We start from the raw sequence: 23,173 nt of genomic DNA, 5'->3' as shown, positions 1-23,173 counted from the left end.
TGACTGGCAGTTCAGCTCAGTGCATGAAGAGAAACGGAAGTGAGGTAAGATTATGTTTTCTCAAGCAGATTGTAACTGTTAGTGCTATTGATGGTAAATACTCTTTATTCTTTCAACACCGAGTTGTGTTGTTTATATGCTAACTGCTAACTAGTGTCTTGAATCCGTTCTGTCAGTCTTCAGATGTTCCTTTTTGAATCAGAAATACAGACTAATGTAGACTACCGTAGTTGGCTGTAGTCCTCAAGGTGTGTTCAGGTGCAAATTTTTGGCCGAGAAAAAGGCAACAGGTGAAAGCCTTAAGGGACTGGATCAACACAAACCTCATCTGGGCTAAATGCAAAAGACATTAGTATATTATTCACTCCATTTTCATATTCATAAAACCATTTAGTGGCCTCTTGTGACCTGTGCAGAGGCATCTAAAATTGTTATGTTTATTTATTCATTCAGATTATTTACTTTAATTTGTCCCCTACATGTGACTGTTAATTGTGAACCTTCCCACTCTTGAAATCTCAGCTGTTGATCAACGAACGTTTTCATTATCTATAAATCCACCTATAATTTTTTAATGGATTGGAGTTGATTCAGTTTGTCTATAAATGTCACAAAATAGTGAGAAATGCCTGTCACAAGCTGGAACCAAAGAAATTTTGGCATTTTTGGTTGATAACTGAATTCATTGAATAATCCAAAACCTAAATTGTATGCAAATTAATTCATGTTTGATTTGCTTAAGTTTTTTTTGTACTTATATTTGCCAGTTTATAAATGACAGAGTTGCCGTTTCTAGCACCTGAATTAAAACCAAACTGAGCCGTGTATGCTACGTGTGTAACTGCATATCTTTTGATGATGTTGTAACTGAGCTAAACAACTGAATGGAATTTTTTATTTTGGACAGAGAAGGTTACTTTTAAGTCATCTGGGATTAAGCATATAAGAGGAAGACGTATAGACGTATCACCACTAATTTATAATAAGAGGGAATAATGTCAGTGAAGGGCAGAGGGGTAGTTTATCATCTTCTCCACATGGAGGCAGTGTGGTACCAGCTGTGTGTGTACGTGTGTGTGTATCTGTGTGTGTGTGTGTGTGTGCACGCTGGAGGTGATGCAGTGGAGTCAGTAAATCAAAGCTCTGCGCCCCACAGAGAGGCTGAGGCAGCGGCTGACCTCTAAGTCCTCAGTGGCTGCCGCTACAATGTGAGGGCTCTAATCTCCCTGCAGGAAGGACCCAACGTCCACAAACCAAACTACAGCCAGAACACCAGCCCACAAGCACCGACATATTTACCTTTCAAATGCACACTGTGTGCAGTCTGACACAGGAGAACCTTTTTTTTTTTTTTTTACACCCCTATCTCCCTGCCTATATCCAACAGCATTGTAGTGAAGCAGCCGACACAAGCATGGAAGCTTTGTACATCATGGCCTAATTAATCACTCATCATCACCAAACCACTGTAGTAGCAAACCCCTCCAGGGCAAGAGGAGAACACAGTGTCCAAGAAAAGGTCTGCTATTCCAAGCAAACGTACACCCCCGCCCTGACACCCCTGCGCGACTCCCTCGCTCTCCATCCAGCCCTCTACAGCAGTCACAACACGGCGGCCATTTTAGATCTATAAATCAGAATGCATGGCGTCACGCCACTGTGTATAACCTTATGTGGCTTCGCTCTCGCTCTCTCTCTCACTGCAGCAGCAGCGGAGGAATGGAGGGAAGGATGTAGCGTGTAAAAACGGCAAAGATGGAGGAGGGAAATTTCTAGAGAGGAAGAGCAAACGAGAGGTCCTCAAGTTGTGCATTTTGATGCTGGTGGAGTTTAAAGGGTGGAGGGAGAGCAATGTGTTCATCTGTGCCTGTGTATGACTTTGTGTGTATGTGTGTGTGTGTGTGTGTGTGTGTGTGTGTGTGTGAGGACTGGTACAGAGGGTCATGATTGCAGGACATGTCAGGTATAGATCAGGGTGTTAGTGTGTATTTATATAACCATGGGGACACAAATCACGTCACACAGCCACACTATGGGGATGTGCGTTCCATTCGACGACACAATGTGGGTCCCCGCGATGTAAACCTTTAAATTTCGGCGTTAAGGCTCATTTTTAGGTTCCGGTTGAGGCTGGGATTCGGTATGTACCCCTGCTTATGGTTAAATTCGCCAAGGAATGAACGCAAGTCAATGCAATGTCCTCCTAAGTGACAAAAACATGTTTGTGTGTGTGTGCGGGGCTGAGCTCACTCAGCCCAGTCAGCCCTTCCTTTCTTCACGCCTGTCGGAAAGACTCCCCTGTCAAAGGCATGGCTGAACGGGTGCATCTCTCTCCCTCTCCTCCTTCCCGACTCTCACTCTCTCTATCTCTCTCCCATGTGAGCACAGACCACCGCTTCGTGCTACCAAGTCCTCCCTGCTCTCCAGCCAAGCGAGAGAGCCCCCTCTCGCCATCACCATCGCCAGAGAGACGGCCTCGGGACACAAATAGGACGTGACACCCCGAGAGAGAGGGTGGAGGTGGAGGAGCCAGAGGAGAAGGAGGAGGAGGAGGAGGAGGAGGAGGAGGAAAGGAAAAAAATGTACTCTCTCCTCTCGTCCTACCCCACTGTCTTGTCTCTCTCTGTTTTTTCCCTCGGAAGGCCTACGGCTGCAGAGTGGTGGGGAAGAGACGCGCATTGACATAGAGTTTGTGACACCCGATGACTCATGGTGAAGACATTTGAAGAGGGATATGACCTCAATTCGGTGATTTATGTAATCATCCCTTAGTCCACTCCTGTTACCAGTGTGTGGTTACCGCCTTTTTACCATAGCTCCTCTCCTGTGTCGTCTTGTTAATGTCATCTCAGTCTTGATTGCATATTAAAATCTGCTTTATTGGCATTACCCTAATTAAGTGCAGTAGTGCCAAAGCGTGTTTTACAAGGTCTACAATGTAAATTTAATAACATAGCAGTGGTGGAAGGAGTGTTGAGATGTTTTAGTGTGAGCTAAATTGTAAAGCCTCAAAGTAAAACACTGCATTAAACAATCATGGACGGCTCCAAGAGCTCCTCAGGAATGAAAAGACCTGCATGGTGTGAGGACTTAAAGAACGTTTTCTTGGTTAAGGAACATAAAAACCCATTTTAAATTGCTCCGATATTGGCAGATAATGAGAATATATGTAACTCCAACCATGTTTAATAAATTCAATCCCAATACCCCTGCAATATGTATTAATGCGGAATAAAGTAATGTGGAATTTCATTGCCTATGGGACTGCCCGAATTCTGGACTGAGGTTTTGGAAATCCTTTCACATGTCATAGGTGTTAAGTTGTACGAACGCCCCAAACTGTGTATGCTTGGAATTTTTCCCGTAAATTGTAAACTATGCAAGGCAGATAAGAAAACTACGAGCCAGATTCTGGAAATCCACTATGAGACCAAGTTTACAAGCCTGGCTTACCTTTACAATTAAGGGTAAATACTCTATTTTTGATAAGATACGGGGACGTTTTAAGACATTTCTAGAGAGAGAGAGAAGGCTACAAAAGTCTACTTGTTTTTTCTTGTTCCTCTTTCTTTATGTCTCTCAATATTTGTATAGGGTTAGGGAAAGTACTTACTGTGTTGCCCCGTCATAGCAGTTGTTGCCACGTTTCAAATACTTTATTGCATATTATTCTATAAGCTGATCGCATGTTCTATTTGCAAAATATTGACCTTTAACTAATCACTATAGCTGCCAAAAAATGGCATAAACAAAAAAATTCCCTGTGAATTTAGTGGAGTACGAGTATAAAGTACAAATAAAACAGAAATACTTCAGAACAAGTACCTAAATTTGTACTTAAATAAAGAGCTTATTACCTTAATAATACTTATTTTTCAGAGTCTAAAGACAACAGATGGTCTACACGTTACTAAAAACCCTCAATCTCATTTGCACAGACCTAAAAGCAGTGTAACGTTCAACCACAGCTGCACACCTGAACGCTGGAGCACAAAAAGCCCTTCAACACTTGCATTTACTTGCAAGGAAGTACAAAAGTTCTCATCAGGCAATCCAGTGATGGTGGATAGATGTTATGTTACTGAATTACTGGGCATTATTGTTGATGCATTATTGTGTAAGCAGCATTCAATGTTGTAGCTGGTCTAGATGAAGGAAAATTTAACCTACTTTACTGAATATTATTTTATAAGCTGATCGCATGTTCTGTATGTAAAATACTGATTTTAACTCGTCACTATAGCTGCCAAAAAATGATGCAAAATAAAAGATTCCCACGGACTTTAGTGGAGTATGAAGTAGAAATACAAGGACCTAAAGTTGTACTTAAATAAAGCACTTTACCTACATGTTACTTGATTTTTAGAGTCTAAAGACAACAGATGGTTTGCACGTTACTGCAAACTCTCCGTCTCCTTTGCACAGACCTAAAAGCAGTGTAACGTTCAACCGCAGCTGCACACCTGAACGCTGGAGCACAAAAAGCCCTTCAACATCTTCAAAATGTAAATACACTTTGAGTACCGCCGAAAGCAAAGCTTGCTCCGCGGTACAATGCTGATAACAGATAGACCGTGGCTCTGCCTGAAAACACATGAAGGAGGCTGACATGATACTTATCGACTAGTCCGCGGCACCACGCTTGCCCCCGATGACCTCGGGGAGAGAGAGAGAGAGACGGAGCGGGAGTGATGGAGAGAGGACAGAGGAGGAAGACAGACGGGGAGAGAAAGAGACACAGGGATGGTGCAGAGACACGCAGGGGAGAGATGAAGGGAGGTAGAGAAGAGAGGAGAGCATGGGAGATTATCCAGAGGCTGACAGAATGAAAACAGACTGTAGTGAGGTGGTGAAAAAAAAACAGTCTGAAAGAGAGAAAAGACAGTGAAAGAGTGGTATAATATGCCTCTGTGAGGTTCTGAAAAATGCCATATATGTAAAACATTCATCACTGCGTGTGTGTGTGAGCAAAAAGATGTGCATTCCCTCTGTGCGTTTGTCTATGCACAGAGGATGAAGAGTTTCACCCCCCCACCCCCTCCTGCCCTGCTCTGTTCATCTCTTTCTCTTCCTCAGCGTGGGTCAGGCATCCATTTTAGCTGGGCTCTAATCTTCAGCGAGCGCTCCTACATTTTGTGAGCGAGGAAGCCAACACTCCTACATTTTGAGAGGGAGAGAGGATGCACACACTTCAGTCTCGGAGCGAGGCGGTGCGCGCTCCTACGTTGTTTTTCTTTTCGTTGTTGTTGTTGTTGTTGTTTTTCCAGGGCAGACAACAAGTAGCTCAACATCTGAAGACCGAAAAAAAAACGCAGAGGCTCATCCCTGCGTTCTTGTGAAAAGCGATCGCCCTTTCAACATTTCAGCTTCACTGTACTCAATATCTCAACATCAATACCTCACTGAGGGATGGACACTTACCTTCTGGCGATTAAAAAACAAAAGTTATTGTGAAAAATACACCTCTTACAATTTTTTATTAACGGTTAAATCTTAGCCAATACTGCCTTGTGGTTACGTACGAAAGACGTCTCGTTGCCATCGATCACTTCAGCAAAAAGATTTTCATGTAACGCGCAGGCAGACTATAAAATGCGGGAGCTGGGGAATAGCTGGAAGGGTAAATCTGACTTTTGAAGACTTTCCAAAATGAGAGACGTGAGGCTTGTGTGACTTGAAGCCCGATTACGAAACCTGCTGATGCTGTGCCCCGTTTTAGCAACCCCCGGGCTTCTCCCCGAGACTCCTAGCCCCGAACGATCCCCTCTTTTTTTTTTTTTTCCAGCCATCATCCGAACCCCTGTGCACCCCTCCTTTGCTTCCCCCTTTCAAGCTCATTAAGTTAGGATGCCTTATCAGAGGGCACACTCACCCCTCCAAGGCCCTACGCACATGCATGTGCGCGCTCACACGCAATATTCAGGCTGGCTTGATAAAACCTATTGTTCATACATGCACACACACTCTCTCTCTCTCACACATACACACACACACACACACACACACACGCACAGATATATATATAGAACCCCCGTTCTTCCATTTTTCTCTCCAAACCCTAACCCATCTCGAACCCACCCCCACCACCACCACTGCCCCGCACTCTCCTCCTAATCAACTCTTCCCATCCCTTCGCTCTCACCCTTCGCTCACCCCCCCCCCCCACTCAGCTCTGGGGAGACACATTTTAGCAGAGAGGGAGGGATAGAGAGAAAAAGAGAAGGGGAAAGAGAGGGAGAGAGACGGGGGAGACAGAGGGAGAGAAAGAGATGCACTCCTCCTCTCTGCTCTGCTGCCACAGCGGCTTGGCTACAGAAGCCTTTGATGTTCTGCAAATTTCAAATTTCATTATAGAGAACCCCCTTCTCCTCTCCCCTCTCCCTTCCCCCTCCCTCTCCTCCCCCTCTCTGCTCTCGCGCTTAAACAAGCTTTTCTGCCTCACTCTCCCTCAACCCCCCCACCCCTCGCCCCCCCAACCCCCAATGCTGAAGTTAAGAAACTGAAAGCCCTGCAGAAGAGACTCTTCGTATGGGTTAATTATTCATTGGGCTGTGCGTGTATGTGCCAAATGTATGTCTCTGTGTGTGTCTGTACGTACATGTGAATGTGTGTGTGTGTGAGTCACGGGCTGGCAGTGGGGTGGAATCTGGATTTTGTGATGCCTGTCTTATCTCCGATCGTCTTGGATCGCCTCCACCCACTCGCTCTTGTCACTCTACCGAACATGCACTCACTTCTCCCGATAAGAGAACGTTGGCCTTTTAGGATAAAACACACACACACGCATACACACACACACACACAACCTCACGCGCACAGACGGACACACACAACAAGCCCTTCCTCTGTAGAGATGCCATTTTCAAGCCAGGGCGTTCTTGAGACTCAGCATCAATGCGGCAAGGCAACCATTTCAGGGCAGGAAGCTGCCATTTTGGTTCAGAGCGTGTCAGCTGCTTTGAGAAGATATGTGTCCCAGTGGCCCTCAGATGAAACTGGGGTGCCACTGAAGTGGTTGACAGATCGGTGGTGTCAGCAGCGTCGGTGGGGAGAGAGAAGGGGAGAAGGAGGGAAGAGTCTGAGTGCTGTTTCTCCTCAGGATGTTCGTAAATGGGTGTGTTTTTTTGAGTGTCGGCTGTAAACTGGGTTGAGGCTCTCAGCCTCTCTCTGGCACGGAGGTGACAAGATGAAAATGTTTGATATAACGACCTTTTTTGTGCCGTAACATGAACCCACTGAACCATTGGCTGTTTCTGCTTGGTTTTCACACCGCTATTCACAGGCTTATAACGCAGTCATTGCATGTCTCAGCTAGACATGAGGTATATTGTTATTTATAGAAAACATTACTAAATAAAAAAATGTCATCAGTTGGAATTTCACTTGCACTAAAAAACTTAGTGTTGTTTTTGCTTACACACTCACAGGCCACTTTATTAGGTACACCTTGATAGTACCGGGTTGGACCCCTTTTGCCTTTAGAACTGCCTTAATTCTTCATGACATAGATTCAACAAGGTGCTGGAAACATTCCTCAGAGATTTTGGTCCATATTGACATGACAGCATCACATAGTTACTGCAGATTTGTCAGCTGCACATCCATGATGTGAATCTCCCGTTCCACCACATCCCAAAGCTGCTCTATTGGATTGAGATCTGGTGACTGTGGAAGCCATTGGAGTACAGTGAACCCACTGTCATGTTCAAGAAACCAGTTTGAGATGATCTGAGCTTTGTGACATGGTGCGTTATCCTGCTGGAAGTAGCCATCAGAAGATGGGTACACTGTGGTCATAAAGGGATGGACACAGTCAGCAACAATGCTCAGGTAGGCTGTGGTGTTTAAACCATGCTCAGTTGGTACTAAGGGGCCCAAAGTGTGCCAAGAAAATATCCCCACACCATTACACCACCACCAGCAGCCTGAACCGCTGATACAAGGCAGGATGGATCCGTGCTTTCATGTTGTTTACACCAAATTCTGACCCTACCATCTGAATGTCGCAGCAGAAATCCAGACTCATCAGACCAGGCAACGTTTTTCCAATCTTCTATTGTCCAGTTTTGGTGAGCCTGTGTGAACTGTAGCCTCAGTTTCCTGTTGTTAGCTGACAGGAGTGGCACCTGGTGTGGTCTTCAGCTGCTGTAGCCCATCTGCTTCAAGGTTGGACGTGTTGTTGGTTCAGAGATGGTCTTCTGCAGACCTTGGTTGTAACCAGTGGTTATTTGAGTCACTGTTGCCTTTCTATCATCTTGAACCAGTCTGGCCATTCTCGGGCCCTCCTCTGTAAACACTAGAGATGGTTGTGCGTGAAAATCCCAGTAGATAAGCAGTTTCTGAAATACTTAGACCAGCCACATTCAAAGTCACTTAAATCACCTTTCTTCTCCATTCTGGTGCTCAGTTTGAACTTCAGCAGGTCGTCTTGACCATGTCTACAAGCCCTAAATGCATTGAGTTGCTGCAACGTGATTGGCCCATTAGCTATTAGCTGCGGCTCAGAGGTAGAGCGGGTTGTCCTCTACTCAGAAGATCAGCAGTCCAATCCCCAGCTCCCCCAGTCTGCATGTCGAAGTATTGTTGAATCCTGAAATGCTCCCAATGGCTGTTCCATCGGTGTGTAAGTGTGTTGAAAAACCGAGTAGCAGGTGGCACCTTGTATGGTAGCCTCGGCCACTAGTGTACGAACATGTGTGTGAATGTGACCCATAGTGTAAAAAGCGTTTTGAGTGGTCAAATGACTAGAAAGGTGCTATACAAGTGCAGGTCCATTTGCCATCTATTTGCGTTAACAAAGCAGGTGAACATGTGTGCCTAATAAAGTGGCCAGTGAGTGTATTTGTGCACTGCATTATGAACTTTATTTTGCCAAAAATATTTTTAAAGGTTCAGTACTATTTATACAACAGGAACTGGTAGTTATATGTAAACAATACCACGAGTGCAAGTGAAAGCCAACCCCAGATTTAAAATTTTCATAGCTCTCTCTTGGATGCATGCTGCTAAACCTGGTTGCTAGCTTCTTCTGACCTCACCTGCATGCTACTGTATTCCCTACAACATCATTGTAGAGAACCCCTAAGAAGAAACTAAGAAAACACAGATCGAGGGCAGAGTCTCTGCACCGCCACACACTTCTAGCTCAGGAACATTACCATTAGCCTGAGAGGCTGGTAGGTTTAATGCCACTCCAGAGGACGACAGACTTTGTTGTGTAACAGATGAAATTGAGAATGAGGTTCATTCTTTGTTTTACTGTCCTTCATACGAAGACATAAGGGACGTACTTTTAAGTAAAATTACATCCATTTATGTTGATGTCTTTTGGTTAGAGGACCCTTTTTTGGCAGACTTTGTTTGCCAGGCCTGGGATACAAGGTCAAGTATTTTGTTTGGGTAGTGAGCAGGAGAATAACATGTACTTCAGATTGATCACTGCAACAATACTCTAATGTCTTGTAAACCCATGAGGGTTCGGCACATGCTTGTGTGCATGACACAAATGTGCCCAACATATGAGTACGCATGAGAATGTATGAATGTATGAATCTTCACATTTGTTGTTTAATCCAGCACAGTATACCTTTTTCTTCACTGTTTGACAAAACACTCTCACCTCAAGGTCCATTTAGTTGCTGCTCTGGAGCTTTTAGTCACACAATCTTCATCAGCAGATGGAGTTTGCTTAGTTGTTACAGAATTTCCATTTCTTTCAGGGAATTTACTGAAATTGGCATGTTACTAAGACAGTATTAAATAACACCTAATAAGAGGTGAGATTAGTTTATCAACTGCTGTTTCCATGGTCAATAAAAAACTTTAAAAACTCAACTTTCAAGACAAAACCGATGATAAGTTTTAATAGTGCTCAGAAAAAAATGGAAATCTGAACAACTATAATTCAGTGGAAATGTGGTAAATGCCTTCCTGCTGATGAAGACCATGCAATATGACTGAAAGCTCCAGAACAGCTACAAAATGGACTTTCTGTGAGATTATTCTATCAGTCGCTCTTTCCAAGGTCAAGAATGAACTTTATGACTGAAAATGTATTTTTCTTATTACCATCTGTGATTGCCATATCTTGGCCCTACACTTCCAATTATTCTGCGTGTGTGTGTGTGTGTGTGTGTGTGCATGCATCTGTGTGGGAGGTCACCGTCAGTTGATAGCCTGTCATTCAGTCAGTCATGGCCCTCTGATCTGATTGCCTCCCTCCTTTTCTTCTCTGCTTTCCCTCCCCCCTTTCCGATTCACTACCTTCCAGGTCTCAGCTGCCACTCCTCTTTCACCTCTGACCCCAGCCCAAGGCCAAGGTTGGGAGGTTGTCGCCACGGCAACACGAACGGTCCCCTGGCCCGTGACTGCTGACCCTGGGACCTCGGAGTTACCATGACGATCATAATTCGCTCCCCTCTGCCCCCTGCCAGCTTGTCTATGAATACCATTTAGAGAGACAAACAAACCGAAGTGATGCAGGGATCAACGGATAGACGGACTAATGGATGGACGCATGGACAGATGGACGGATGAACAAAAGAAGGACGCGTGTGCCATTGAATGGACGAGCTTTAGAAATGAGTTTTGATGACCTATCGACCCTCTTCTTCTCTTTCAGTTCGAGGAAAAAGGATGTCCTCGATTGGATGTAGATGGGGATCAAGTCAACAGAGGTGGCTTTGCTTGGCTAAACAGCATCAAACTCTTAAGAGGTCACCACTCCAGAGACTGGCTTTTAATTCTTATTCAAATAACTGGGACAACCCCAAACTCCAGCTTAGGCCTGCTAACGGCCAAAATACTTATTTGAAATGATGAAAAACTGTTTTGCTCTTTTTCATTTTTTTACAGACATAATACAAAACACAAACATCTACTATTTGAAAGTTACTGCACAACAAGGACTGATGTGTGTGAAGGTCTGGCAAAGCATCTCATGTTACGCCTCAACATTGAACAGCAAATCGCAAAAAATGTTAACCATTATTCACACTTTTCCGACAGATGTTCTACCTCACTTCACACATGGTTCGCTTATATGCAACACCATGATTGAGTAAGTGTCATAATGAAACCTTCTGATGTATGTGAGGGTATTATACCTGCTGGAAGGCCACTTTGCTCTTCAATGCAAGCTCCTGTTGAGTGGGGTTGGATGTGTAAATGGCCGAACGATACTGAGTACCATGGTCATTGTGCTGCTTCATACCTGCGTAAACACACACACACACACAAAGGGAAAAACAAGACACCCCATAAATAAGCATAAGTACCACAATCGCCACGGACACAATGTCATTTGCATGTAAAAGGTTTTCACAATTATGTCATCATCCTGCATCTTGAATTCATAAAGCCAAATGAATTCAAAGATCACAGCAGATTTGGGCTTTCATTAGGGAGGCCTGCGGTGTGTAGGTGTATGGGCTCGTGTAGGTGGGTGTATTTTCCTCGTCTTTGTCATCTATGTGGCACTGTCAAAATTTTCATCAGCTTTACATCAGAGTGTTTGGAAGAGGCCCAAGCTTAGTGTACCTTGATTAGGAGGCCAAACAGCTGCCATCACTTCTATGCCTTTCAAAGGCTACAATCCTGAGCGGCTCTGGCACCCATGGACCACTCCATGACGGGCTTCTGTCTGTCTTTATCTCATACCCTCTCTCCCACTCAGCCTTTGTTTCCTCTCTTTACTGGAGAGCATCATTCTTTTCTTTATCTATCCTTCTAAATCCTTGTCTTTCTCAATCTTTGGCCTTCTGTGTATGGGCCGGGGTGAGTAGTACACTGTGTGTGTGTTCTTCTTTAAGGCTTAAACAGCTTTGCTTTTCAGCCTGCAGGCAGCGACACTGGCTTAGTTCATTGGGACATCAGAGTCCTGTTCTTTCTTGTCACTTAAGTTGGTCAAACTTTGACCATTGTTTAGAGATTGCTCAGATCAGTGGTACATATCAAATGCTACATCAGTGGAGGAGCTGATTCTTCTTCTGTCAGGGTATTCTGAACCTTTTTGAAGGCAATATCTTTGCCATGGGGAAGTATTCATATCTTATTGTCATGTACATTTTTTCTGGTTTTCCAATGAATTTCCTTGAAGCACTATTACTTAGTTATTGTGGCTACCAAGGTTACGCCCGACAGTGTTTTAAAATGAAAACAATCTCCGTACACTTTACGCATTTCAGCACCATTTCAGAAATAACCTCCATCCATGCAAACAGGCCTGAAAATGCATATCACATGACAATTCACGTACACTGGGCATGTGCTTGCCTAGTTTTCGAACATGCAACAGAGGAAGAACAGCAATGGCTAAAAGCAAGACCAGAGACTTCTTTGCTTCAAGTGTTGACGAGATGGAATTGTTACCAACAGTGAAACATGAGTATACGACCGTAGAGGTAGTAGAAAACATAGATTGGGAGATGCTGCAAAGCAAATACAGCGACATATCAGAACAGTTCCACGAGCATTACCCATCACTGGAGGAAGCCGTGGCAATGGGCAAGGAGTAACGTTACCCATACAAGATGGATGAAATCAAAAAAGGAATGTAGACCTGGCTAAAATGTTTTGGCTTGACACGTCCAGTTCCTGACCCAATCAGGAAGCGGACATGAGTGTCTGTGTCACTGAAAACACTGGATCAATGTGGAAGCTATCACGCCACGTCAGTATACCAAAAGTTGTGCATTCTAAAACGAAAAGGCACTGATGTGAATGTAGCCTATTTTCACACCACATAAAGGTTAACATTAGCATCTATTTAGAGTTGTGCTTGAGTCAGTCCAACACAATTCCATCATTAACTCCCCCTTTTAGCTCTGTTTTGGTCTCCACCGACTCCTGAGTGAAATATCTGGCTCGCTAGCTGCTAATTGCTCAACTATGCTCACCAGCTAGTTGCTAGCTTTTGCTGCTGTTTGCTGCAAGGCAGGGAGTGTATAGTTTTTGGTGTTTCAGCTGACTGCTGCAACTGGAAACAAGTTGCAAAGAGTGGATAGAGCAGAAAAATTTTTAAAGTTGCAAGCTGTAAAACCAAAACAACGAGCTAAAAGAAGCTAAAATGCTTCATAGTGATGAGGAGGAACTGTCAAGTGATAATTCTCTGTGGGCTAAAACCCCTTTTATACTACACAGTATCATCTGAAAATGTTGATTAGTGCTTTAAATTAGAGTAATATTGCCTTTCTAAATTGCAATTTGCCGTAAAAGTGTTCAGTGCGTGTGATGACATGCATATTGGGCTCCCATAGGAGAAAGACAGATGTTAAGCCTATCTATCAGAAGCTCCAATGACAACCTGAGATGACAAAAACAACAAAATAACATTATTAAATGATCAGATGTGGCCACTGTAATGCCACAGTGGTCCCTTGCCACATTTACATATTGCTCTTCCTCATCGGAACTCCTCAGGAGATAAGGTCTGTTGTCTATATGAGCTTTAACGTGTTTAACATTTTGTCAGACAACGTACTGTATGTGACACCTGTTAATATCTCTCTGTGTTGTTTTCTATTTATACTGCGGGAGCAAACAGATTCCCACTGAATGTGCTGACAGGCTGGAGCCACAAGATGCTGGCATCTCCCTGACACAGTGATCTGCATATCTTGTTCTCTTTAGATTAAATGTTACCTTACATCATAGAGTGTCACAATCTATCTGTGACACAGTCTGTTCAGATATAATGGCTATAAGTATTCATCTGGTCTTCATTCAAATCAGAGCAGACAAGCAGACGTCGCCCACTCTCCGAAGCACGCTGAATGCCTCAGAGAATTTGCTTCACTGGAAATTTCCTCAACAATATTAAATGCTTCAGTTGTTCAAATATGATAAAACAGTGTGTTGTGGAGATAACCCTGTTGAACAAAATGTGTGTGTATCAGCCTCTGTTCAGTGCAGAGCTTGTTCCCTTTAATATCTTCTCTATCGAAAACACAATGCATTTTACATTTAAAATCTTTCACAGCAGCCCTGAGTAAAACTAACGGACATCTCTATCACATTAAAGTGAACAGCCTTAGGGAGAAAAACAATGGGAGAATTTGTACCTTGACAGATTTTAAGTAGTTTCGAGCCAAAGTGGCCAAGTTCACCACAACACAGTCTGTGTCTTCTGTCTGTCCCTCCATTAATAATGTCTCACACAACTATTCCATCTCCATCGTGGTCCCATCAACAAATCTTGTAAATGTAGTGCCAAACTTTTGTCTCCCCCCCTCTGGAAGTGTGTGCTTGTAGCCATTTTTATACAGAGATCATGCTATAAGGCCACTATGATGTCCCTTCTTCATGCCGCCTTTGCATTTTTACACTGAACCAAACAACTGCATCATCATCCCGCTCCAATGCGTGACTTTTAGATAGCATGCCAGCATCTCCGTTATACGGTGGCTGATCTCATACTCTGCTCAGACCGTAAGGAGCTCCCTCACCCCTCTCCCTTTCAAATTTGTTGACATTTTTGGCTGCTATTCTTCTTTGAGTTAGCTGCTAACTGCTACAAGCTACTTTTTAAATCTCTTGTGGTGGGTCACACACATAACACATTGTCAAAACGTCACATCCGTGCCTACCATGATCCCATCCTGCTGTCTGCCCAATTAATACAGACATCGTTTTGGCGCTGTTACCACTTCCGATGCTAGCTTAAAGGCAACTCTCCCCCGCCTTCCGCAATTGTACCTTTTATACAGAATGGCGAGGCAGCATAACAGCATGAAATTTCCTCCTTGAAGAGGCAGTGTAGAAGGGGTCTGTGATGCATGCCTGCAAGTGAGCTCACCACATCTCCCCTGCCCCAAGGAGTGGTCTTTTTTTACTTAAATCCTACCCCTGAATACCAAGTTTCTTTTTAATTTGAAGCATCCACAAGAAACAAATTTCATCCATAAAATGTGATCAGGTTTTGGACCCTGTCCACTTCTGTGTCGGGATCGGCTGCAGACTGACCTGGCAGAGATGGCTGCCATCTTGTTTTTACATGGATTAGTGTATTGTGTTCTTACTACTGCTAGATGGCACAAAAAAAGTGTCCACAATCAAGGACAACAGGTCTAAGTTAAGCAAAATAAGGTAAAAGGTCAAGTAAACCCAAAATGTGATGTCCTCATGTGAGGAAGCAGGGTCTCAGCTAGTTTGTGGGTGTGGAAATGAGGCTTGTGCACATGCACCCAGCACCACAATGATCTGAGATTTCTAAAACAGAATCAAGCGTAGGCACAGCTTCACAAATCTGATGAAAAGAATCTATGTACATTTCTGCCTTTGTGCTTGCACACAGCTTTAATCATGAATCTACACAGAGTTTTATGCATCTGGCCCCTGGAGTGGGCTGGTCGAGCAACACACGAGCATGAGCTATTAGATGAGCAGAGCTGCAGAGAAGGAGTTGAGCTCCCTGGGGTTCAACTCTTCCTCATTGTTGGAAGCTGCAGGCATTAAGTGTGTGTTCTGGCCTGTTAGTAGCCGGTACAGCCAGAAGGCTTAGCTTTAATAAAATTCCCTTGACCTAACAACAAACAATTTACAAGTTAGGAAAACAAAATCACGGCCCGGTGCAGTGGTTAGCATTGTCGCCTCACAAGAGAGTTCCTGGTTCAAACCCAGGGTGGAGGGTTTAAACCTTAAGGTGGGGAAGCCCTTCCGTGCAGAGTCTGCATGTTCTCCCTGTGTCAGTGTGAGTTTTATCCGGGTACTCCAGCTTCCTCCCACAGTCCAAAGACATGCAGGTTAATTGATAACTAAATTGTCCGTAGGTGTGAATGTGAGTGTGAATGGTTGTCTGTCTCTATGTGTCGACCCTGTGATAGTCTGGTGACCTGTGCATGGTGTACATCCCTGATTTCATATTCTACTACTTAAATATATTAGTCATATACAGTTTATTTTTTATATTTTCATTATTTTTCCTTACGGTACCATCCACAATCCAACCCACCCTCTCGATTGTCTCCCTCTGTCTCTGCCTCCATGTCTACCCTCACCCTCTTCCTCTCCATCTCTGCAGTGTTGGATGTCGGCCATCTTGCCCCCAGCGCTGTTGTTCAGTGACGGGGCTAATGGTGGCCCCTCCATCAAAGGCCACCGAGCCCCTCTGCCATTGGCTGTCCACCAGAGCCTTTACTCTGATTGGCCGGCTGGCAAGGGTCTTGTAGCTTTGCTGCTCCCTGTGACCTTCCCTGCTGACCCCGACATCCTAACCAGCTCAAACACATACACACACACAGCTATGCTTGTGCATGTGTGGAAGATCATGTGTGGACATAATACACACAGGGAAAACTTAATATCATGAAACTATTTGACTGCTGTAATTTGATTAAAGCTCTTTTACATAGAACAAGGAATTCATTTTCTACCCTGCAGGAAAGGTAGACAATTAATATCTCTTAAAAAAAACAACTAAAGACAACGGAGGCTTTTCATCACAAAGACAAACTTAATGATAAGGATATCAAAGAGAAGTCAAGAGACAAACACCCTTGAGTGGTAGGAGCTGCTTCCAACACAAAGACAATTAAGATTCATCACATCTTCAGAGATTTCTCCACCATCAGACAAGGAGCTACTCCCTAATCAAAATATTAATGCCATCCAAAACATCAGCCACAGTTTTGACTATACCAAGTCCAAATCCATCCCCACAAGCATTCAGTCCTCAAAGAACTACAACAGCAACAAATACCACCCAAACCCCCCCCCTCCTCCCCCCCCCCCCGCTGCCGCCGCCGCCGTCTCTCTCTTGCTCTCTCCATTTTTAACAGCCCCCTTCGTTATTTTCTCCATCCATCAAAGGCGGCAGTAATTATTAATGAGAGCCTCCCTGTTCTGTCTGCATTATGCATGAGAGCCTTGCCTCTGAAAGCAGAGGGTAATGGGGGGTGGACAGAAGAGGAGGGGCTACGGGTCACACACGTGCATACACACATACACATGCTGCCTCTCAGGGTCACTGACCTATGCCCAGGAAGCCAAAAATATTAATTAATTGCTCCCCCTCTAAATAAGAAAATATAAAAGTAGCCCCTTCGACACAAATGGAAGCCAAAATCAGACAAAGTGGGAGGGTGGGCGGGGGTATCGCAAGTCGCAGAGGGAGTAGCTGCTCTCTCCAGCACACATTCGTGCACAAACCTGCGCGCACAAACGAACATGTATACACTTTTTTGGGCTTGTTGTGTTTAAACCCGCTGAGATTTCTTGCAAGTCTGTAAAATCTCTTCCAGTGTTTACCCTGGCACGCTAAAAAAATGGCAGCGCTCAGCTTGTCCCTGCTGGCTGTTGAGGATAAAAGCCTGCTATTTCTCCCACTTCCAACTTCACCTTCACTCCTTCCATCTGCAAATCGTGCTCATTCACCTTCTGTCTTTGGCTCATTCCTTATTCCCCACTCACTCATTTCCCTCCACCTTCCGTTCTTTTTTCTCTGTAACCACGGGTGAATATACGTTATGTGTGCATACGTGCGTCGAGGGGTGGTGAAGGGGGGGGGTGGGGATGGGGATGCGGAAAGCATTGCCAGACGATTTTAAGTTGCAGGCTAAAAAAAGGAGATGAAACAGTAAGAAGGTAATCAGATTAAAAGGGATGCTGGTGAGGAACTGGTGAGGAGGGAGGAGAAGATGAAGAGACAGAGGTAGAAATTACGGGCCGGCACAGAGTGAGAGCGCTGTACCATTGCGTGTAACGGCCCTCTACAGAACCGGTGGCCTGACCCCAGCTTATTCTCCCCTGGCGTCTTTTTTACACGACGATCCTTCATCCGTTAACAACTGTAAGAGCTGAGATTAGCCTCACCTCTCCACCTCTTTACGTACCGTCCCCTCCTTTCCCTCCGTGTCTTTCAGCTCCCTCACTCCTTCAGTACTTCAGGAGCTCTCAAATAGATGTAAAACAAGAAAAGATTGCAAATGAGGCAAAAAAAAAAGCCCATTTAATTACGGAGACGAAAGAATAAACATTTCAGCAGTCAAGCTATTGTCAGTGTCCGCAATTAAGAAATGTTTCTGTGTAATTGGTGACTTTTTGCATCCTTCTGAGCGTGGAGGAAAAACATCTGAAGTGAATTCGAAATTATTGCACTTGGCAGTGCGTACCAATTAGACTGCAGCAGAGTGAGCACTAATGAACAATCCAAAATAGCTGCTTTTTCCCTCTTCTTTTACCTCTTTATTCCGACTCCTCTACCTGCGTTTCTCGCACACTGTCACACAATGCGATGCTTGTTCACCCACTTCAGGTCTAGAGCGAGAGCACCCTAACCCCTGCGCCCGAGCTGGAACATCAGCCAGGATTATTTGGCGTTTTTCACGCTGATGGAGTCTGCCCAGCGATCGTTACTTCTACTATACTGTCAAAAAAGTGCACCGCAAATAAAAAGAAATATAATGCCTGATAACTGCAGTCTTCCCTGTGTGTATATGTGTGTGTGTGCGTGATAGTACTCAGGGTTGTGCCGTGCCCCGCGGTCCTGTTACGACTGTGTGCGTGCCAGCAGAGCCCTCTCCTCCTCTCCCCTCTCAGCTGCTATTTTTGCCCTGTTCTTATGTAAGCCGCTCCTGACGCGCTGGAGACAGAGGCAGAGTACGGAGTTGGGATGGTGAGAGCATCCCCAGCGGACACACACATACACTCGCCTGCACGTGCAAACACACACATATACACAAACAGAATATATACACTAAGGGGAGTGAATATGTGACATATGCAAACATACAGAGCAAAACAGAAAGCAACGTGCTGCTGGCTGTCAGATGGTGACACCACACATACGGAGGCAACCTTAAACCAGCAGCGGAACTGCGCGCGTGTGTGTCTTGGCATTAGTGCCGTGCATGCGCGCGTATGTATACACGACTCCAAGGTGCACACCGTGTAGCTTACTGCAGTAACTAGTCATCATGTCTTTTAAAAAATCTGTTACATCTCTCCTCAGCTTCCGTGTTATTTTCTCTGCTGGAGCGGTGCTCTCTAACATGATCACTTCATGGTTCTGGGCATGTTGTCAGAGCACTGTGACTCTGGCCCTTACGCTGTTTATTTTTAGCTGCATCTAAATCTAACAAGTAGAGCTTGTTCTGCTGCTGTACTCAAATCAGTCCAGATGAGAGCACAAGTTAAATTCACCGTATTTAAATGTGTGATATCATATGTTAAAGTTGGGCCATGAAAAAAATAAAAGGATAATGTTCAGGTCAGCAGTTTCAGCAAATGATGCTAATATATGTAGAACATTTCCATCATAACCATCAGCTGTGGAGGCAGAGTTCAATTTCTTTCTGTCATTTGGCAATTTTAAAATGAAGTTAACCAGAATATCATCCAATGATTATCACACAAAATTTAATAATATCACCACAAGTTGGGTTCACTTGCCTGCAGGCGATGTATTTGTAAGAAAGTACTTTATTTCCAAATGCATCTTATTCCAGAGGAAAAAATCTTTTAATTACACTTCATATGATTTTTGCGTGACTCAATTTTCCAACACTCAACGCGACAAATTTGACAGCCTGAAATTAACGCTGCAAATATTTAGGCTCTGTGTGCGTGTGTGTGATTTGGTGTCATTCATTATTATGCAGAACACTGATGCTGAGGTCTCTGCCTCTAATCAACAATTACAGCTCAGGTTGGGTTTGTGTTGTGTGTTTTTTTAAGTTGGAACCATCTTTGTATTTTGCTGGCGCTTCCTTATCACTCCTCGCTTTTTTCATTTTTTTCTTCTACATTGTTTGAATCACATTTATTTATTTCCGTTCAAGTTGAACGAGTGCACGAAAATGTCTCACAAAACTCAACACTTCTATTAAAAAAAAGGCTCTTTAGGTATACAGCACATAACTTAAACGTAATCAAAAGCAGACATATAGCTCAACCCCCACAGCATGCACACACGTGCCGCAATCTCCATAAATTAGGATTGTCAGTGTGTGCGAGGGTGTAATAACTGACACCTGGTAATGAGCACGCCATTCTCAGCCAACCAGAGAAGAGGCAAAGGGGTTGAGGTAAGAAGTGTGGGGGTGGCAGAGGTCACAGGTCAGAGGTCAAGGTCACCTCCTGCGGGGTTTGGCTTTAGATGGCTGGGGCAACCCTAAATTGAGGGATGTGGTGACACAGGGGGGACACGGGGGACCCCAACAGGGAATTGGCGTGTGTCGCGGCCAGCTGGGGTGACGATATTATATAAAGGAATATGCATGCTCATTTAATTGTCAGAAAGTAACTGCCACCAGCGTGACTCGGCAGATGGAAGACAGCTTCATTTATATGTATTTTGTGATCTGACCTTATCCGTGCCTGTGTGTATGTGTGATAAGCCATTGTTGGTTTCTATGTGATAAGCTATTTCTGTAGCTTAAGAGAGTGTATATACCCTACGCAATGACGACACAATGCTGCTGATAAAATAAAAAGAAAAGCTCATATGAATAAAAATGGCCACCTTGGCTGATTTTTGAATCTCACCCACCTATTTCATAGACCTTTTCTGCCGTGTGACGTCTACCTACAAGGGTGAGCATGCATGTACGTGCAGACGTTATCAAATGAGGACAGCCGCCTCGGCCATCTTAGCTGTGCATTTGTGTTTTTGTGTCTATCGCTGTTCACTGACGCAGCATCAGCAGCCCACACCATAAATACTGCATGGCCTCAAAAAATAGAGAGGATGGAGGGAACGAGGGAGAGAGGAAGGAAAGGAAAGGAGAGGAAAACAGATGAGGAGGAAACAAAGAGGAGGGGAAAAGCCTCGGTTGTTAAGAAGAAGGGCGGCGGATTGGAGGGGGGTTGGGGGGACGACAGAGGAAGAGATGGGAGAACGGGGAAATGGGGGGGGGGGGGGGATGAGGACCAGGGAGGAGAGAGTGACTAAGAGATAAAAGTGGAGTGAGTGGATGCGAGTGTGTTTGTGTGATGAGCGGATGGCCTCGGGGAGCGGTCGACTCACTGCGCTGCTCTGCGGATGTGCTGACGGGCTCCGGGCCGGTTGCTCACTCACTCGCCCCTCCGCTCTGCTCGCTGCAAAGAGGACAGGGGTGGGGGGGTGCAGGTGAGACGGGTGAGGGGAGGAGGGGAGGAGAGCAGGAAGCTGGGAAAGAATGTGGAAGAATGAATGGGGGGAAACTGAAAGGTGGAGGAGAAAAAGAGGCGTAAGAAATCACAGTAACAGAGAGAAGAGGAACGGAGGTGACCTTATGTTTGAATAAGTTAAGGAGCAATAAAGGGTGGTGGCACGGCTGTGGGAGAAGAAGTGGAGTAAAATAGAGGGATGACTTGACAGGTTGGCAGGGTGAAGAAGTGCCGCTACCTTCCGCTGGGAGTTAAGGGGACGGAGGATACAGGGAGTGATGCGGGGCCTACGCTCTGTAACAAGGAAGTATCCAATAAGTGACATGCCATCGGTGCAGCTGTGTGCACCCTTCTGCATGCACAGTGCGTGTGTGTGTGAGTTGTGCCTATTCGCATGCATGCACAAATGGAGTAAAGCTGCCTATGAGTAGGCATAATGAGCACTTGTGCATAATGTGAAGTGAACAGTATGCTCGTGTATGGAAATGTGTGCGCAATTGATCCGCAGTGTGTGAAAGAACAGCACGACGTGTTTGCATCTCACCAGTGATCATTCGAAATGCATCAAAATCATGTTTTCAAGCGGCACCATGAAACAGAGCTGCTGCTGCTGCCCTCTGACACGCAGATGTCACACTGACTGCTCGGAGTTCATCCATGCTCGAGCGTTTCCGTGCGCACACACACGCACACACGAGTGAAGGTATGTTACTGAAGAGTTGCAGACGTAAGAAACTTATAATATGGGAGCGTGTTGAATGGGGGGTCTTTATGCAACATCCCAGGGAAGCCAGCAGATTGAGACTAGTGTTGCTGAATATGGAAAGAGGGCACACAGCAAAGGCTGCTGGGAGTTTCTGATTGGCTGCTAATGTTGCTATCCAGGCTGGGATTGGTGGAGCTGACGCAGCCCGACATCACGTTGTCGGGACTAAACCCTTTTGAACTGAGGCAAAGCAGAGAGGCACAGATCTCAAAACGCATACACACACATATGTGCGTGCACACTCTCAGATACACACACACACGCATTAAAAGGAAGTATTGCATGCAACTGAATATGCATCTGTATATAATAGTTCCACATGCACTCCAGCACTGTGTGTCTATATAAACCAGGATGGGCTCTGTGTTGATGGCGTCAGGAGGAAACAGAATTCATAATGTTCCTGGGCTCGTCTCCATATGTGATGATCTCTGGTGACTCTGTGCAGTTGAAAGGGAAGCGAGCGAACTTCCTTAATTTCTCCATTCTCTTTTAAGCCCGGCTCTAAGGTGGACAGAATAAATTGGAGCTTAAGCATGCGTGAAGGCACAGCCAGCGGGCCCCTTTCCACCACTCCACGCCACATTTGTCAAATCAGAGGAATTTCTGCTACACGTGAACCCAGAATCGGAGGAGAGAGGAACGGCAGGGATTCACATTTAAGTCACGCACAAGGAGTTACACTCCCAGGAAAGAAAAAAAAAGTATATTTGAGTTTGTGGTTATTTCGGAACATGTCGTCTGGTCTTAACTGTAACAAAAAAAACAAACAAGTAGCGGAGTTCATAGTCAATAAGCTACATGCTATTAATAAAACATGAGATGAGACAAGGCAGTGAGTCAGGGGAAATGCATGACTACACTTTTGGCCTCACTGCCTTTGCCCTGTGGCGTGTCGGCTCGACTCTGCCTGTGTGCCTTTGCCCGTAGTAAGACGTGTCCCTGCCCTTGGCTACAGTTAACGGGAGAATCTCCTCCGATGTGAGCTCACACAAGAACCTCAAATACTTACTTCCGCCTCTGCCTCTTTTTTGTCGACCCACTTTTGGTCGAACAGGTGAAGCGGAACGTGACGAACATACAAACACACACAGCTGATCTGCTTTTTGTGGCAGACGCACAAAACATGGCAAACGTTTTAGTGCATTTGGGTCACGCGGTGTGTGAGAGAACAACCATGACAGATGCAAAAGAGATGACAGAACTGATGTGGACGTCACTGAATGCGCGTGTGTATGTGAGCTAGTTTTAAGGCTGAAGGTCGGGCCTATGAATCTTTGATCCATCTCTTCCCAACTTGTCATGCCCCTCCCTACATTCAGT

The 23,173-nt window shown here is 44.9% G+C and overlaps 1 protein-coding gene across 1 annotated transcript in view; it reads right to left on the bottom strand.

The window, feature by feature from the left end:
- si:ch1073-358c10.1 (peptide methionine sulfoxide reductase MsrA 1) overlaps nucleotides 1-23,173 on the bottom strand; it is a 44,256-nt gene that overhangs the window by 5,768 nt on the left and 15,315 nt on the right. Inside the window, exon 5 of the mRNA XM_049595660.1 lies at nucleotides 11,106-11,212. Within this exon, the coding sequence (XP_049451617.1) occupies nucleotides 11,106-11,212 (107 nt within the window). The remainder of the gene's footprint in view (nucleotides 1-11,105; nucleotides 11,213-23,173) is intronic.

The sequence above is a fragment of the Epinephelus fuscoguttatus genome, linkage group LG14 (genome assembly GCF_011397635.1).
Source record: "Epinephelus fuscoguttatus linkage group LG14, E.fuscoguttatus.final_Chr_v1".
In the NCBI taxonomy this organism is placed as follows: domain Eukaryota; kingdom Metazoa; phylum Chordata; class Actinopteri; order Perciformes; family Serranidae; genus Epinephelus; species Epinephelus fuscoguttatus.
This window is presented reverse-complemented; position numbering and strand designations above follow the sequence as displayed.